The sequence below is a fragment of the Cetorhinus maximus genome, chromosome 26, assembly GCF_964194155.1.
Source record: "Cetorhinus maximus chromosome 26, sCetMax3.hap1.1, whole genome shotgun sequence".
In the NCBI taxonomy this organism is placed as follows: Eukaryota; Metazoa; Chordata; class Chondrichthyes; order Lamniformes; family Cetorhinidae; genus Cetorhinus; species Cetorhinus maximus.
The window spans coordinates 31,647,471-31,666,480 of NC_135904.1; the positions used below are offsets into that span (position 1 = coordinate 31,647,471).

Sequence of the window (19,010 nt, forward strand, 5' to 3'; positions counted from 1 at the left end):
GAAAGACCTGTGCTGTAAGATTTTATGATTCTGTGCTTGGAGACCTTCCCTAAGGAATTGGTACAATTCCACTACCTATTTCCTTATCCTGAGTGTCACCTTCAACCTCCAGGCTTCTTGTATCTAATGGTAGATCCAATGCATTGTTTCTCTTGCACCTCACAATATGGCTTGTGTGCCACCTTACATCAATGACCATCTTTTCCTGCTCTTGTTGGTTCAAATCAGCCAGGGGCAGTCTAGTGGAATATTGAATCCGATGCCTATTGTACTCCAAACAGCACACGTCAGTACAGCAACGTGGGCCACAGTGTCTGTCAGCAGACATTGAACACAAGATCATCACTGGGTTGATAACTGTGAGGTGAATCTTGAATTGGATGCGAGCGCAGTCGGTTGCCCAGAGTAACTGCATTAGCTAAGTGCACATCTTCATTACCACCGCCTCAACATAGCACTTCTTCCAAATAGCAACTTGGCGGTATTCAGAATTGTTGTGTTACTGTCTGCTGCCCCAAACCCCTGTTATCATTGCTTCCTATAGCATGAGCAGGCCAGGCAGGTGTTAAACTGTGACAGGAATTTTCAGCCGATTGCTTGATCATGATTTGGTTTCGCTTAAAGATCCCTGGTTCCCTAAACGCAAATTTCTATGTTATTCTTGTGCAATGAATACTTTGCATTACCATTAGAACATTTGAGAATAAAAGTGTTAATAAAACTTTTTGTCTCCTTTGAAACAATTAAAGCTTTGGCTTGATTGCATAACATTCAGCACCATTTGCAATGACTCAGATACTGAACCAGTCCGTGTCCACATGCAGCAAAAAACTGGACAATATTCAGGCTTGGGCTGATAAGTGGCAAGTAACATTCATACCATACAAGTGCCAGGCAATGACCATTCCTAACAAGAGAGAATCTAACCATCTCCTCTTGACGTTCAATGGCATTACCATTGCTGAATCCCTCACTATCAACATCTGGGGATTACCATTGACCAGAACTGAACTGGATCAGCCATATAAATACTGTGGCTACAAGGGCAGTTCAGAGGCAGGAACTTTATGGCAAGTAACTTACCTCCTGACTCCACAAAGCCTGTCCACCATAAACAAGGCACAAGTCAGGAGTGTGATGGAATACTCTCCACTTGCCTGGATGAGTGCAGCTCCATACATACTCAAGAAGCTCGACACCATCCAGGACAAAGCAGCCCGCTTGATTGGCATCCCATCCACCACCTTAAACATTAACTTCCTCCACCACCGATGCACAATGGCAGCACGTGTTCCATCTACATGATGCACGGCAACAACTCACCAAGGCTCCTTTGACAGCACAAACCAGCAACCTCCAGCACCTAGAAGGGCAGCAGATGCATGGGAACGCCACCACCTGGAAGTTCCTGACTTGGAACTGTAATGCCATTCCCTCACTGTTGCTGGCCAAAAATCCTGGAACTCCCTAACAGCACTGTGGGTGTACCTGCACCACATGGACTGTTGCGGTTCATGAAGGCAGCTCATCAAGGGCAATTAGGGATGGGCAATAAATGCTGACCTAGCCAGCATGTAAAGGAATAATGGTGTCATGCTAGGCACATTAATTCAAAAGTACAAATTCATTGCCCCCTCCCTGCCAATTTTCTCCATTACATTTTCTCCCTTCCTTAGCCTTCTTGATGGCAGTGACCCTTTCCTGAATTATGGTTCTACAGAGGCCTCCAGTTACTTGTCAAAAGGACCATTATACATATGTGAGCCTTGTCAGAAAGTGTCAGTAAGTTCAGCCCGGTCCTTTCCTTACATTACACCCTATTTCCAAGTATTCCTAACTGGGATCACTGGGTAGGCCCAATGAATAAATTTTTAAAAAAGTTTCCTAAACTTCCTCATTGCTCAGCAGAGCATGCAAACAGAGATATTCTCTGGTTTAGCCCCTTGGGCTGTGCATTAGCTGATTGTCCAGTAGGGGTACTTAGCTCAGGGGCTGGAAATCAAGTCAGGCTTCCCAAACTGACACCACCCAGTGAACCCAGTTAGGAATACTTGGAAATAAGATGAAATGTAAGGAAAGGATTGGGCTGAGCTTACTAACACTTCCTGCTGACAAGGCTCACAGATGTATAATCGTCCTTTTGACAAGTCACTGGAGACCTCTGTAGAACCATGACTCAGGAAAGGGTCACTGCCATCAAGAAGGCTGAAAAAGGGAGAAAACGTAATGGAGAAAATTGGTAGGGAGAGGGCAATGAATTTGTACTTCTGTGTTAACATGTCTGGCATGACACCATTATTCCTTTACATTTCCGTTTATATTAAGAATGTGAATTATAACCACTTTTCCTGGGGCAAAAAAGCTCAATAAGATATTCTATTACTCCTCTCCATCCCCTGTCCACTGATTTTCACAATGACGTTTTGGTAAAATAAAGATATTAGATTTTGCCGAATGTAATGGGTTATTTGTATTAAAACAACTTTCTGGCACCTTGTTAATGGCCATAAATTAATCCTACTGGTTCTGATGGAATATCATTTGAAATTGAGGAGATCCATTCACCAGACAATTACTGAAGCAAAGAAACACATCTTACGTTTTCATGGGAAAGTTGCAGAAAATAAATCTGTTGAAACAAAAGTAGTAGAGGTTTTGAAAGTTAACTTGGATATTTTACTTAAATTCGTAATAGTAACTTATTCATACTTTACCATGTAACAAGACATTAAAAGTGTTATCCAGGGTGCACTTTGGTGTAAATGCTGCTTTGCAAAGTAAGTGGTGGAATCTTTGGGATGGAGTTGTAACCTCACGATTCTTGGGAGATGTTTTTCAGTAACTTTTTAAAAATTAACATTTTGAACAGAAAAAGCAGCAAACATTTAACAATTCAAACCCAGGTCTAAGTATTCTTTTGATGAATTGTGCATTAGTTTTTATATTAATGTAGTAAACCCACAACTGGGCATTTACTTCAATTCATTAGCTGCTGCCTGTGTCTGGTCCTGCAACAAGTCTCACTGCCCCATCATACCTGACCTCTCAATCTTGCATTGGCTACCATTCTGAGCACAAATTCGTAATTCTCATCCTTGTGGTTCAAATCCCTCCATGCCTTGCTCCTCTCTACTATGTAATCATCTCAAACTTGGAATTTCCCTCATCCCCCAAACATTCCATTCCTTTAACTCTGACCTCTTGTGCGTTCCCCTTTCTGGCACCTCACTATTGACAGTTGGGTCTTCTCTCTGTAGTTTTTTTGACTGTTTTTCACTTCTGTTGTGAAGTAAAGATGTAACTTTTTCTACAGTAAAGCATCATATTAATACAGATTATTGTCAGTGTTGTGGGTATATTAATGGCATAGTGGTGCATTTTAACATACTCCATTTGTCCGGTGGGAGGTGGGGGGTAGCATAGGTGCAGAGGGGGTATCCTGACTTGGGTTTGGTTTTTGGGCAGTACAATAGGGGAGCAGTGGTGATTTGTACTGTTATTGACATCAACCCATCCCTCACTCTGCAGGGGTGCGTTTCATAGTTTATGTTGGCTAGGGCTCTGGGTAAGATGGGCACTCATCAATTTTACTTTATATTAGTTTAAAATGCAAATGTTCAGGTGAAGGTTTTTGGTATGATCTTTGCTATTGCTTTGCCTCCGATTAGATTCATTTCTCAAACTTCAAAACCTTAAGATGAGATAATATGAACCAAAACTTGAAATCTTTGACACTTCATCCTTTTTCAACAACTCAGTGTATTGCAAAAAAAAGCTTGTCCTACTCTTGTTCATCCCTCCTTTTCTCCAAGCTTAGTACTTAGGTGATTAGTTCTTCAGGCTGATTTATCTCATTCCCCCAATGTTTTTATTTCCCAGGGCTTTAAAGTTTGAAAAAGGAATGTATCAGAGGTCAAGGCGGCTGCAAAGGCCAAGCCAGAATGTTTATGTGAACCCCTAAGTTTTGAACTAATATAACATAAAAATGATTGGTAGCTTTTGCATTACTGAGTAACCGCCTCTGAACTGTATTTTTTCTAAGAAAGGTCCTGAATGCAGATTGTGCACTGGAGGATGACCAAATATTGCACAGGGAGCTGGTCTGTTTTTAATGAGTGAGCCAGTCTTGCTGAGTTCAGCAATTGACTGCTGCTTCATGCTTGATTTTAAAATAGGCTACAGTTCTTGATGTAACACAGACATTCTGTTTTATCTCTATTTCACTTATTTGGACAACTGTGCTCTTGTGGATTGTGGGTTTAAGACTGTAATTAGATTGTTCTTCTACTTGCAGTGAGAACAGAATTGTAAGATATTAAAATCTATTTTAAAACTGTAGATTTTTATCTTAGTACATGTCATTTAAAAGAGAAAATCAGCAGAAAATGTAACACACTTATTGTATAAAGCAATTTTCTGATAGCGACTTGTCAGAAACTGCGATTTACAGTCGCAGGGAAGAAAATCACATTCCATTCTTGAAATTGCAATCTTGTATCTTGGGGATGAAGAGCTGTTTCACTTGTATTTTCTTCCTAAGCCTTAAATTTCGCAAGCAGAATTGATGTTACCCCTTTAACTTATTGAAGTAGTAACAACTATCTTTTGTCTCTTTTATATATTCAGCATTCCTTGAATGCAAGAGTGATGAGACGGCTCCAGTCATCGTGTTTATTTGCAAGATGTTTGCTGTTGATTCCAAAGCTTTGCCCCAGAATAAGTTGAGGTGAGAGATATTAATTTTCTTGTATGATTCCTGCAGTTGACATTTTCCATTTCCTTATCTATTTGCTTGTTTACTACGCCAATAAATGATTTTGGTAAGTTTTCATGTTAAATTTTGCAAGGAATGTCTGAAGATTGGATGAATTGTGCTTTTTCTATGACAGTCATAAATGTAACAACATAAAATAAAACCTGGCTTCAACTTTCCATCTCCTTCCTGCCAATTTTTTTGGCAGATGGGGGGAGACAAATGCAGAAAGACAATTGGAGTGTGCGCTGTCACCTCACCATTGCTTGCAGAAGGCTTGTTCCATTTGGATTCCAGAGACTCCATGTTTTAATTCCTCCAATTAGGTTTCCTCCCTGCCACAGCCCTGCAATGGATCTTACCAAGGACACAAATAAAATCTTGTGTGACTGTCACAGAAGTAAACTATATCCCTCCTTGTTCTTCTCGACATGTCTGCAACCTTTGACACAGTTAACACCTCATCCTCCTGCAACATCCTTCCACCATCGTCTGGCTGGGTGGTTTTGCAGTCACCTGGTTCTATTCTTATCAATCTAATCATTGCCAGGGTATCACTTGCAATGGCTCCTCTTCTCATTCCTGCACCATTGCCTCTGGTGTTTCCTAAGAATCTACTCTAAGTCCCCTCCTATTTCTCATCTATATGCTGCTCCTCAGTGACATCACCTGAAACACAGCATCAGATTCCATATGTACACTGACCTCACCCAGCGCTGCCTTACCACCACCTCTCTCTCGATTCCTCCACTGTCCATCTGGCATCCAGTACTGGATGAGCAGAAATTTTCTCCCAACTACATATTGGGAAGACAAAAGTAAGAGCCCTCACTCCCTGCCACAAACTCTGTCCCCTAGGTACAGACTCCATCCCCTTCCCTGACAACTGTCTCAGGCTGAACCAGACTGTTCGCAAACTTGGTGTCATATTGATTCTGAGATGGGTTTCTGACCACAAATCTACGCCATTGTAAGGCCATCTATTTTTACCCTTGTTACATTGCCAAACTCCGTTCGTTCCTGCCTCAGCTCATCTTCTGAATCCTTCATCCATGCTTTTGTTACTCTAGACCTGAATATTTCAGTGCACTCCTGGCTGGCCTTGCGTGTTCTGCCCTCTGTTAGCCTGTTGTGCCCAGAATTGAATACAATAGTTCAGCTGAGGCCTAACAGTTCAATGACTTCCCTACTTTTGCACTCTGTGCCTTTATTTAGAAAACCTAGGATTCCATATGCTTAAACAGTCTTATCAACTTGTCCTGCCACCTTCAAATATTTAGGTATGTAAACCCTAAATTCCCCCTGTTACTCTACCCCCTTTAAAATTGTATAATTTGGTTGATATTTCCTCTCCTTGTTCTTCCTCAAAATGCAATACCAGTTGCATTGCTGTTCAAGGTGTTCTTTGGAGAAAGGCTGGTTGGTTAGTTAAATATGACTTCTCATTTGGAATCCACGCTGAGTATCTCTAACTTAGAATCCTGGTTATTGCAGACTATCTGGAAATTATGTTCCTTATTGGCCCAAACTAGAATTTTAATTTAGCGTTACAAGAGTAATGGTATCTCTGATTGAGCTGTTGTGAAGATGCCATACCAAACACTTGTCCTGAAAATTACTTTAGTCAAACTTTTATTACTGTACTAGCTGGCCAGGTCAGTGTGGAGCAACATTAGTATTTTTGGCACCCTTATTCACTTGTCCTTCAAATTCATCTAGGGTATATACTGAAAGTTTTTACTTGATGACAGGATAAAAGAATATTGTCTCCTTCGCTGCTTTAGTTGGAATGTTGATCCATTGTTTGCTTCCTATCAGGTTATGACCAACATTGAACAGGTGGTTTAGTACGTTTTTGATTCCTACTGCCTTGCAGATAACAGCCCAGTGGGTAAATTGAAAATCATCCCATCCATTCCTGGGCAATTCTTAGTGATCTCCTATTTGATAACAATAAATCATTAGGTTTGGACCTTGCAATTGTACCATGTGCTGACAGAGGTGCCCTGCCATTGATGGTAAACTCTGTGAACTTCCCTTTTCTTAAAATTCATTGCTTTAGTGTGCTCATACTGTGGAAAGAAAGACAGATTGCCTATCTTGGTCAGGTCACCTTCATTCTTTGAATGAAAATGTTCTTCGTACACCATGTTCTGGCCTTTCCTACCACGTAGTCTCCCCTGAGTATTAAATTATCCAGCCTTGGGGCATTGTCATGTCGCTAAGTTGCTGCCATCCAGGTCAAAATGAACTAACTTACTGGTATGACGTCTGCCATAAGAAGCATCGCTACAGGTGAAAATGTGATAGATTTATAGGCCCCTCAAGTGTTCCTTGGGGACCAATCAGAAGAGAGAGAGTCCCTTATTTTATGAGGAGCATGCTTTTACAAAGAATGAAGATGATTCTGCCAGGAACTATAATCTATCATTTGTATTCTAGACACAAGTGCTTTTAACAGTAAATTTTACGTTATTAAAAAAGTTATTGAATAATAAATTTATTTTCCAAGTAAAATGTTTAGCTTTATATTGAATGAAAAATGTTAACCATGAAAGCAGTCTGCTTGGAAAATTAGCATTTAATGAAACTACAAATTGCTGTTTGGAAAAATTTAGGAAACGCTAAATTTAAAACTTGCAATGTATAAAATTACAATGTTTCTCCTGAATAAGGTTGTTTGTTCCTATTTTTAGTAATGACCTTTTGCAGCAAGTATTTGTTTACAACATGCTTTTGTGCTGATAACTAATTAATCCCATAAATTAATCTGCAGTAAAGGAATAACACATTCTGTGAATGAAGGTGGTGGTTTTGATTCTAGGATTTATAAAATCCTGTTTTGTTGAGATTGAACTGCACTGGTTTACTTTGTTCATTATACAGTGTGTTAGTTGGGTTAGATTTAACAAAACATGCACTGACATTTTCGACTTTAGATTTTCTTTCCAAGTTCAGATGTGTCCTAAGATTTTAATTCTAAAATTTGTAATTGTCATGTCAATGGGTAAGTAACTGTGGGTATAAATGCACTGACACTAGAAGGATTTAGTGAAATTGTTCTCTTTTTGTTGCAAAATTATAACTTTATTTTAATTGTTTCTTTCTGATTCTTCTGTATTGTATCTAATATACAGGTAGACATCTTGCACCCAGTCTCAGTTTGTCATCTCAGATGTTATTTTAGGAATCAGTCTTCCAAGTGTCACACGTTGTTAGAGTTGCAAAAAGTAGGAAAATAGAAAGAAAAGCCAACTGTTTTGTCGTTTTTCTGACCTTGATAAGCTGGCCAATCCCCCAAGAGTAGGAACTGGGTATCTACAAGTAGCTGCATATCTACAACTCCCAGCAGTAGCCTTCCAATTAATCACTTGACCTGCCTATTTTGATTCCTCCCTCCACATAGAGTATCTGAGCATTCTCTTAAAGAGATGGACCAGGTTAAAGGAAGAACTTTGCTTGTCCTTGAGATGTCCCAAAGCGCTTTACTTTTGAAGTGCAGTCACTATTGTTGTGTTGCCAAACATTGCAGCCGATTTGTGCAGAGCACAATCCCACAAATGATGAAATAAATGATTCATTAATCCACTTTGCTGGTTTTGGCTGAGAGAGGAATATTAACCAAAGTGCTGGGAGAGTACCCCGCTCTTCTTCAAATATTGTTGTGGGATCTTTTGCATTCGTCTTAGCAGCCAGATAACATCTCAACCGAAAGGTGGAATCTCTGACAAAGCAGCAGTCCTTCAGTGCTTTGTGTATCACTGTAACCCCAGCCAAGAGTATGTGGACAAGTCGAGAAACAGACTTGAACTCACAAGCAGCAGCACTCTTGTCTCTACACTGAGCCAAGCTGACACAGCACTAACATAGAAATTAATCAGAGAATGAATTAATCAACACCAATTTTAATTCTGAGGTGGCTGTTGTAATTCCTCGACTGGGTGAGGTTATTATGGCCCCAAGAATTATTGCTGTTGCGGGGGTGGGGGACGTGGAGGGAGGGCAGGGGTGAAGGTTATTATGGCAAGGGGAGTAAGGTTATTATGGTGAAGGGGGAAGTCATCATGATGCGGAGGGGGGTGAGGAATTGGGGGTGGAGTTGTGGCTGGAGGCATGTATTATGCTTCAGATGGGGAGGTTACTATGTCAAGGGAGGGTTTTTATGCGTGGGTGCGTCATTTTGATCCCAGGCTGGTTATCATGGTGAGAGGGGTCTTATTAAGGCACCATGGGTTATTATGACAAAGGGGGCTTAATATTTGCCCAAGGCTATTATGGTCAGGGCCTTCCTGGCGATGTAACCGTGTATGCTTGTCATTCATCTGTCGCATTTGGCTCCGAGTTAAAATCGTGCGTTGAGTTTTTTTTTGCAGTATTAATTTAGATCTTGAGTTCTGATCTTTGTCAGTATACTTGATGAAACTGCAAATGAGTGCTCTCCTGACCCAGTGCTAAACTTTATTGCTGGACTGTGCAGTATTTAGAAAAGGTTCCAAACAATCTGTGTTTTGACCCAAATAATGTTTTAAAACCATGTCAACCCTGACAACAACAAATAACCAGTCATTTAGGTCATACACAGCCTTGTGTTAATTTTCCAGAATAAAATCTGCCAGGTAGTAAAATCAATAAGGCAAGACCTTTTTAATTGTTTCTACATTAGTTAGAAATCCATGAAAACAGAACTAGAAACTCATGAAGACAAAGAAATCTATAATTTTCAAAGCTTTTTTTTAGAAGAAAATGCTGCAATTAATGTGCAGTGCACAAAATGGTTTTCAGAAATTAGACTTTAAACCATTCCCAAACTCACATTTACATTCCCATTAATTTCTGCATAATATTACTGTGTTTTCCCAGATAAAAAGAAGCTTGTTTTGGAACATGGTGAGTTGCCTAAATATAGGACATTGTTGTTTCAGATTGTATCCATCATCATAAAAGTTAGACAATGGAAACCAGTCAAAACAAATGGTGGTGAACAGCATACTTGGCAGTGCACAGCAGCAAGTCTGTAGGACTTGATTCAGTGCCAAGTGTCACATTGTACTTATTAAACATTCAGCAGTAACCTATTATAACTTTTTTGCATCCAAGTGTGGATACCTTTTGTTCATAAATCTTTAGCTGAGCGAGCAGCTGACTTTAAAAGTCATTTGGCAAAGTTTAGCATTAGCTTTTGCAATTTTTTTTTCTCTTGAAGGATTCTTGAAATTCGATAATTCGATTCCTGTCACAACTTAGTGAAATATGCTGCATTTTATGCACAAACGTTTGCAACAAACATTTTGTGTAGCAGTGAACTTTTATTGAATGTAGATTATCAGCAACTCTGACATCAGCCAAATCTCTTGCAGAAAACGTTTCAGCTGGTATTGACATCTTCTATTTTGTTTGTTTTTGAAGTCTATTCAGTGAAGCTGCAATTTGCCATAATATTTTGTTAAAACATGGTTAAATGCATAAAGAAAAGTCTTGTTCCAGTGTAATTGCAAATGTCTCTTTTATGTTTTTCTTTCCTTGTCGATTATTGCTGTAATTTAATATCTAGCATTTCTAGCTAAAAATGTGCTTCCACTTATCCTTGGATTTAGACTAAAGTAGAATATCACCAATTATTCCAGGAGCCAAGCTGAAGGATAAATTAACTAGAATCTACATTTTAGGGGTGCAGCTATGTTACCAGTCTCATGTCGCACGTGCAACCTTTTCCACTGCACTTTGATAAGAAAATGGTAGCATGGGCCTACAGACAGGTTCCAACTGACTGGAATGCAGCAATATGAGATACCCTTGGGGAAACTCTCAGGCTGCTTGAGCGTAATGCCATGTGGAGTGCAAACACAGTGCTGGTTGAGTTTTTTTTTCAGAAAAAAATTGAGCCAACTGCAAGCCCTAGCCAACTTTTTCAAAATTGTTCAGAGGAAGTAAATGTTCCCACCCCTGCTCTGGAAATATTAAAATATCACTTGGAAATCAAGCTCTGCCCACGTGTTAGCTTACAGGCATATTGTGTCCTGGTAGCCAGAGTCTGACTCCTAGCTGGGAAATACATAAGAGTTCAGCACAGCTGAGCAGTGCCTTCTCTTTCACCTTTCAGCTTCAGTCTGCTCAGACAATGTAATAGAAATGTACACGCCCCCTCCACACACACACACTCTCTCTACAGTGTAGTGTTTAATGGACTGTATACTCTGATTTTTTTTTGAATTAACTTTCTAGTTGCCAAGATCAGTACTGTAGTAACTTTGTTTTTTTGAATATATACTTTGTGAACTGGATTGAATTTCAATGAGAACATTATACTAATGCCAGGGAGAAAGATATGTGGTTTTATGTAGCTTGGCAAAATGTGAACATGACTTTCTAGAGTTGAGAGACTAATGCTTTCTGGTGTATAGAATGTTGGAATACACTGAAAGTAGAAGATTGTGTATTATATCATAGCATAGAGCTATTGTTCTATGAGGAGTATTAGGAGATGGAGAAAGTTGACCAACCAACATTGTGGCAACCCCAAGTAAAATGGGAGAAGCCAAAAGAAGAAGAGAGAAATATGGAACTTGGTTCAGTGACACTTCCCAGAGTACCAGATTAGCAATAAATTAGATCCAACATAATTAGATTTGTGCCATAAACATGTCTGTCCCTTCATTTTTATTCACTAATGGGAAAGAAGATATATGGTTCAATATGGAATGTTATGACTTGGTATAATATCCATATCTAATTGATGCAAAGCAGAAATTGCCTTGCTGTAAGAGTGTGACATCAGTACTTAAGTAATGCAATTACCACGTTCCACTAACTCATTTTTTTTGGACTTAATGCCAGTGGCACCTGGCGATATCTATCAGATTTGTGGAAGGATCCAGCTATTACTTCAGTGGCTCACTGCTGGTATAAGCTAGGAAACCAACCATACCTAGTATCATAGTTCATAGGTTTGGAAGGTCTAGCTTTTTTAGTTTTAGAAATTGAATTTTAAATGTAAGCTCAGTGGGAAAATCCCTGGTAAACATCTAGAGGCTGGCAAACCACACTGACTTCAAATAATTGCTCTTCAACAAGTAATTTATGTTTACTGTATGAAGTCAGAGAAAAAGGATGAGAGTCATAAAACATCAGGTGGTCTTACTTAGCTAAAGAACTGGAGACATGACATTTGCAGTTATCCCAGAAAAAGATATAAGTTTACACGTGGTTTTCCAGAATTAATGAAAACTTTGGAATTAAAAGGTAGTTAATTTGCATTTCTACCTGGGAACAACTGTGTGTCAAATTGCCATGGAGATGGGTGGAGCTTATTGTTTTGCGTTTATCTATGTGAATTCATTTAGGATCTAGCCAGCAAGCAAAACTAGTTAATGTTGGAAAAACAGCTAACTGTTTCAGCTTTGGGTCTTATGTCACTTCTAGCTCCTTGTAAGTTGAGAAATAAAGCCAAATCTACACCTGAAGCAGAGAAAATACTAGACCTATTATCTACGATGCAGCCTGTGATTGGGAACTGGTATTCAGTATAAACAAAGTTAGAAAGGGGAAAATTGTTGGAAGATTTGTTTAGCTGGAAGTTAAAGGAAGAAATCTACAGTAATCCTCAATAAAGGCAGTTAACCTGGTTGCAGTTAGAGTTCTGGAAGTAATCAGCTTGGTTGCAGTTTGAAACCATAGCAGCAGAAGAAGGATGTTTTCTGATTTTTAAGTCACTGTGCGGTAGTCGCAAGGAGGCCGGTGCCGGAGCTGTGGGATCCAGTGTTGTGAGGTCGGTAAAGATTTGGGGAGTCACTTTGCCAATCTACTTTGGCAAATAGCTGGAAACTGACGAGAAATCAGAGTGAATTCTGTGTGACGCTTGTCCAGCTCACAGCTTGCAGGCCGGGATGGGGCCCGCAAGGCCTCTGAACTCGGCCTGCCAAGCTTGTTGGACATTCAACTGACTTATATTTGAAAAATGCTGTAAAGCTGCTCAACCAGTCACTGGCTGGTTTCTCTCTGCATTTGCTGCTGATAGGCTCACTGGATTCCTAGATTGTGTTCAGGAAAATTTTCTACAGCAGCATGTGTCAGTCCAATCCAACAAGAAAAGATGCACTTTTGGTCCTGGTTCTTGAAAAGAGATGGGCCAAGTAGATCAAGTGTCAGTGGGAAAACATTTAGGAGACGGTGATCATTGTTTTAGGATGATGATAGATAAGGGCGATAGGCAATCCAGAGTGAAAATAACTAACTGGACGAGAGCTGACTCAATGGGACCTGAATGGAGCTGGGCCAGGTAGACTGGAACGAAAACAAAAATAAAAATATCTGGAAAAACTCAGCAGGTCTGACAGCATCTGCGGAGAGGAACACAGTTAACGTTTCGAGTCCGTATGACTCTTCAACAGAACTAAAGAAAAATAGAAAAGAGGTGAAATATAAGCTGGTTTAAGGGGGAGTGGGACAAGTAGAGCTGGATAGAGGGCCAGTGATAGGTGGAGATAGCCAAAAGATGTCATAGACAAAAGGAAAAAGAGGTGTTGAAGTTGCTGCTCCCAATGCGGTTTCCTCTACATTGGAGAGATCAAACGCAAGCATGACCCAGAACTCCCTGTCGCTTGCCATTTCAACACTCCACCCTGCCCTCATGCCCACATGTCCGTCCTTGGCCTGCTGCAATGTTCCAGTGAAGCTCAACGCAGACGGGAGGAACAGCACCTCGTCTTCCGACTAGGCACTTTACAGCCTTCCAGACTGAATATTGAGTTCAACAATTTTAGATCATGAACTCTCTCCTCCGTCCCCAGCCCTTTCCGATCCCCCTTTTTTCCAATAATTTATATAGATTTTTCTTTTCCCATCTATTTCCATTATTTTTAAATGTATTTCCATCCATTGTTTTATCTCTACCTTTTAGCCTATTTCGATCCCTTCCCCCCACCCCAACTAGGGCTATCTGTACCTTGCTCATCCTGCTTTCTACCCTTAATGTCACCTATTAGCACATTCCTTAGATAATATCACCACCTTCAACACCTCTTTGTCCTTTTGTCTATGACATCTTTTGGTTATCTCCACCTATCACTGGCCCTCTCTCCAGCTCTACCTGTCCCAACCCCCCTTAAACCAGCTTATATTTCACCTCTTTTTTCTATTTTTCCTTAATTCTGTTGAAGAGTCATACGGACTTAAAACGTTAACTGTGTTCCTCTCCGCAAATGCTGTCAGACCTGCTGAGTTTTTCCAGGTATTTTTTATTTTTGTTTTGGATTTCCAGCATCCGCAGTTTTTTGCTTTTATCTTAGACCGGAATGAAAGATTGGTGGGAAAAACTGTAGCTGAATAATGGGCCACCTGCAAAAAAGAATTGGTTCGGGCACAGTCAAGGTATATTCCATCCAAAGGGAAAGGGAGCGCAAACAAATCCAGAGCTCCTTGGATGAAAAGGGAGATGGAAATTAAGATAAAAAAGAAAAAGTGTGCTTATGACAGGTGTCAGAAAATACAATTGAGAACCAAGAGGAGTACAGAAGGTTCAGAGGGGAGGTGAAAAGACATATTAAAGAAGCAAAGAGGGATTATGAGAAAAGACTGGCAGCCAACATAAAGGGGAATCCCAAAGTCTTCTATAGGCTTATAAATAGTAAAAGGAGGAGTAGGACCTATTAGGGACCTAAAGGGGAATTTACAGATGGATGAAGGGGCCATAGCTGAGGTATTAACTGAATACTTTGCATCCGTCTTTACCAAGGAGATAGATGCTACCCAGGCCATGGTGACAGAGGAGGAAACTCTGTTTCTAGAAGGGTTCAAAATTGATAAGGAGTAAGTGTTGAATAGACTGTCGGTAATTAAAGTTGACAAGGTACTGGGACCGTACAAGATGCAGCCAAGGATATTGAAGGAAGCGAGAGTAGAAATTGCAGGGGCACTGGACATAATTTTTTAATCTTCCCTAGACTCGGGAGGCGCGAGAGGACTGAAGAATTGCAAACATTATGCCCTTGTTCAAAAAAGGTTGTAAGGATAAGCCCAGCAATTACAGGCCAGCAGTTTAACTTCAGTGGTGGGCAGGATCCTAGAAACAATTAGTCGGGATAGAATTAGCAGTCACAGAAAAATATAGGTTAATTAGGAAGAGCCAGCATGGATTTCTAAAGGGGAAATTGTGTTTAACTAACTTGCTAGAGTCTTTTGAAAAGATAACAGAAAATGTGAATGAGGGTAATGCTGTTGATGTGATGTATGTGGACTTTCAAAAGACATTTGATACAGTGCCACACAACAGACTTGAGAAAAGTTATTGCTCATTGAATAAAAAGGACAGTTGTAGTGTGGATGCAAAATTGACTGATAAATAGGAAATAAATAGGAGTAATGGTCAATGGATATTTTTCGGGCTGGATGAAGGTTTGTAGTGGAGTTCCCTAGGCATCGGTATTGGGACCCTTGCTTTTCCTGATATATATTAATGATCTAGATCTTGGTGTGCAGGGGACAGTATCAAAGTTTGCGGATGATACGAAGCTTGGGAGTGTTGTAAACTGTGAGGAGGACAGTGTAGAGCTTCAAAAGGACATAGACAAGTTGATAGAGTGGGCAGATAGGTGGCAGATGAATTTCAATGTAGAGAAGTGTGAGGTGATGCATTTTGGTAGGAAGAACATGCGCATAGATCATTGAAGGTGGCAGGACAGGTGGAAAGAGCAGTTAATAAAGCATATAGTATTCTGGGCTTTATTAATAGGGGTATGGAGTACAAGAGCAAGGAGGTTATGTTGAATTTATGTAAGACACTCGTTAGACCTCAGCTAGAATATTGTGTACAGTTCTGGGCGCCATATTATAGGATGGATGTGAACACTTAGTGCAGAAGAGGTTTACAGGAATGGCTCCAGGGATGAGAATCTTCAGTTACGAAGATAGATTGGGGAGGTTGGGACTGTACTCCTTGGAGAGGAGATTTGATAGAGATGTTCAAAATCATGGGGGGGCTGGACAGAGCCGATAGGGAGAAATTGTCCCCACTCGCAAAAGGATCAAGAATGAGATGGCACAGAGTTAATGATTTGCAAAAGAAGCAAATGTGATGTGAGAAAAAATGTTTTCACACAGCGAGTGGTTCGGATCTGGAATGCACTGCCTGAGTGTGTGGTGGAGGTAGGTTCAATCGAGGCATTCAAGAGGACATTAGATGATTATTTGAATAGAAACAATGTGCAGGGGTATGGGAAAAGGCAGGGCAATGGCACTAGGTCATAATGCTCTTTTGGTGAGCTGGAGCCGACATGATGGGCCGAATGCCCCCCCCCCCCCCCGTTCCATTAAAATTCTGTGGGGCGGTGGGGGGAAGGAGTGTGAGTGCATAAGTCTGGTTCACTCTCAGTCTCAGAGTTCTCATTCACCCCCACCCAAACATACCATCATGCACTCTCATGGGGGAGGGTGAGTGAGTGAGTACCCTGAGACTTGGAGCCGGACACACACACACCCTATCACACTTATGCTCATCTTTATTTATTACTCATCGGTTTTTTGCTCAGTAAGTTGTTTCTTTTCATACCTCAGTGTTTTTTTTTTAAATTGATGTTTAACGTTATGCCAAACTTAATCTTTCCGAAATTTGCTCATTGGCCCCTTGAGTGAGAAAAATGTTTAAATGTGGCCCCCCCACATGCAAAGGTTGCACAAGCCTGTTTTATACCTTTGAGTTGGTCACAAGAAAAGCGAATGAACCTTAAAAATTTTGTAAGGTAAGGAAACTCTTGCAGGGGAAATAGAAAGTAGAACTGATTTTATAGCGTAAGTCTTTATAAGTTGTAGTGTTATTAATAGAGCTTAGTTTGTTTAATTCTTTTGATATGCAGTACAGGTTGTTTTTGTTCAAAAACATGAAATCTTGAGGCACAGTTCTGCCAGTTAATTGCTGGGTGTCCTGATTTCTTCTTTAAAAGTTGACAGCCCCTAACAGGATTGTAACAATAATGATGTGTACACAACCAGCTGGAATAGTCAGGATATGTTCTGGTCATTTGCTGGCATGTGTGATGAACAGAAATAATTCAAGTGGGCTTGACTGAAGGCAGAAATGTTTCAAATGTACCTTGAATGATGTGCAGAAATATGTCTTAATTACACTTGTAGAATTATTCTCAGTACAGCATTATCAAGTTTACTAGCAGAATATGTAGCTCAGATATTAAACAAATAGATTGTTGTCAGTTATATAGAAATCACAGTGCTCTAAATTTGATTCTGAAAACACAAAACCTCTCCAAAATGGGGAGCAATATTATGAATCTGTCTCTTTATAAATGGATTTAATTTTGTTTGACAAAGAAAATCTTCCCAATTAATCTCACTGGCAGTGCTTTTTGTCATTGAGCCAATGGCAGCTATTGATTCAAATTAACATATGATATGGATTTAAAATACTAATTTTGTTGGTATAAGCCTTGTTAAGGTTTGCAACATATCTTTCATTTGAAAAACTAAACCCACCAAATGTCGCATGAAAATCTGAGTGCATTTGCTTTCCCATAAACTGTTTGAGGGAGCCAGCACTGAACAACTTAGAGCAGTATGATTTCATGAGGGAAATGGTTGACAAACGTTCTGATGCCCCATTGAGAGAGATTGCAAGTTCAAATTGTTCCCACTGGAGTTTAACAGAGTGAGGGGTGACTTGATTGAAATATATAAGATCCTGAATGGTCTTGACAAGGTGGACGTGGAAAGGATGTTTCCTCTTATGGATGAGTCCAGAAATAGGGGGCACTGTTTTAAAATTAGGGGTCACTCTTATAGGACAGATGAGGAGAAATTTTTTCTCTGAGGGTTGTGAGACTTTGGAATACTGTCCCAGAAGGTGGTGGAGGCGGAGTCACTGAATATTTCTAAGGCAAAGATAGATTATTGTTAGGCAAGGGAATCAAAGGTTACCAGGGATAGATGGGAATGTGGAACTCGAAACACAAGCAGATCAGCCATGATCTTATTGAATGGCAGAGCCGGCTCAAGGGGCCGAATGGCCTATTTCACCTATTTCGTATGTTCGTATGTAAATTTCAGTTTTTGCAGGGTGAAGTATAAACTTTGAATTATTAAAATAAAAGATCAGGAAAGAGACAGTTTTTCATCACTATTATTTAGTCCTGATACCAGTAATTCTGCTGTTGCAGGTGATTAAACTTCACTAAATTACCTTTGTCATTCTTCCATATTTGCATTAGCTAACTGATGATTTTGTTTTGTCATGCTAATTATTGATGCAACTGGTAATGAAATTGGAAATAATTGGTGATTTTCTTTTGAAAGTGGCCTTATTTTATTCATATATTCAAGTACACAGGATTGGGACGATATGGAATGTATATTTGGAGGTGGATACAGAATTTACTTTTTGTTTGAAAAGACATGATTTTCTGTGGCATATTCAAAGGAAATATAATGCAGAAGCACTATGTTTTATTCAAAATTATTTTATATCCTTTTGTGTTTTTGGCAATTTTTGTCTGATTAGCTCCTGTGAAACAGTGTGGGACATTAAAGGTGCTATGTAAATGAAAGCATTTCATTTACTTTGAAGAAGTGACTGCCTCTAAAAGTAAAAGGAATGTAGTAACTGTGTTTATGGCACTTGTATAGGGAGGCTTGTTGCAAAAATTCAAGGCTTATTTTTATATCCTGGGTAAATGAGTTTGTTGGTCAACCGAGCTCTAACTGCACGCCTTCCTACGTTCTCTTCAATTGCTGCTTGCAATCAGTAACGGAGAGAGACTGATGTAGAATAAACAGTGATGAGACATACGGCAGAGCACCAGATCATAAGTGCTCACTCAGAAACCTCCAGAACTAGACTTACAGTTCCCAGTTGCCCACGCTGTACAATGATTTGTCAGTGCTGTCATGTGACATTCTCTTCCATTCTCTTAAAGGGATAGGGTACCTCACTTTACCACATCTCTTTCCCTTTACTGAAAAGTACAGCTAACAAGTTTAAAACACAGTAACTATTTATACAATAACTATTTACAGGTCAAGCCTCTCAGGAGGCCGCCTTTGCCGGTTGAGCATCATAGCCCGACAACCTCAGCTGGTGTTTCCGAGACCTCCTTTTCAGGGACAGTTGCCCACTATGTACCTCAGTGGATGATTTCACCATCTCCTGGGTGCAGTCTCATTCACTGCTGCTGCCCCTCCCCACCAAGCTGAAACAGATAAAGGGCAACAAGCACAAAGCAAATCAGTGATGAGCTACATGATGTGTGAAGAGAAA

At 40.0% G+C, this 19,010-nt stretch overlaps 1 protein-coding gene across 2 annotated transcripts in view; it reads left to right on the plus strand.

The window, feature by feature from the left end:
* Positions 1-19,010, plus strand: part of efl1 (elongation factor like GTPase 1) — a 299,163-nt gene that overhangs the window by 103,171 nt on the left and 176,982 nt on the right. For both annotated transcript variants that reach the window (XM_078530449.1, XM_078530450.1), the window contains exon 12: positions 4,627-4,726. In XM_078530449.1, the coding sequence (XP_078386575.1) occupies positions 4,627-4,726 (100 nt within the window). The remainder of the gene's footprint in view (positions 1-4,626; positions 4,727-19,010) is intronic.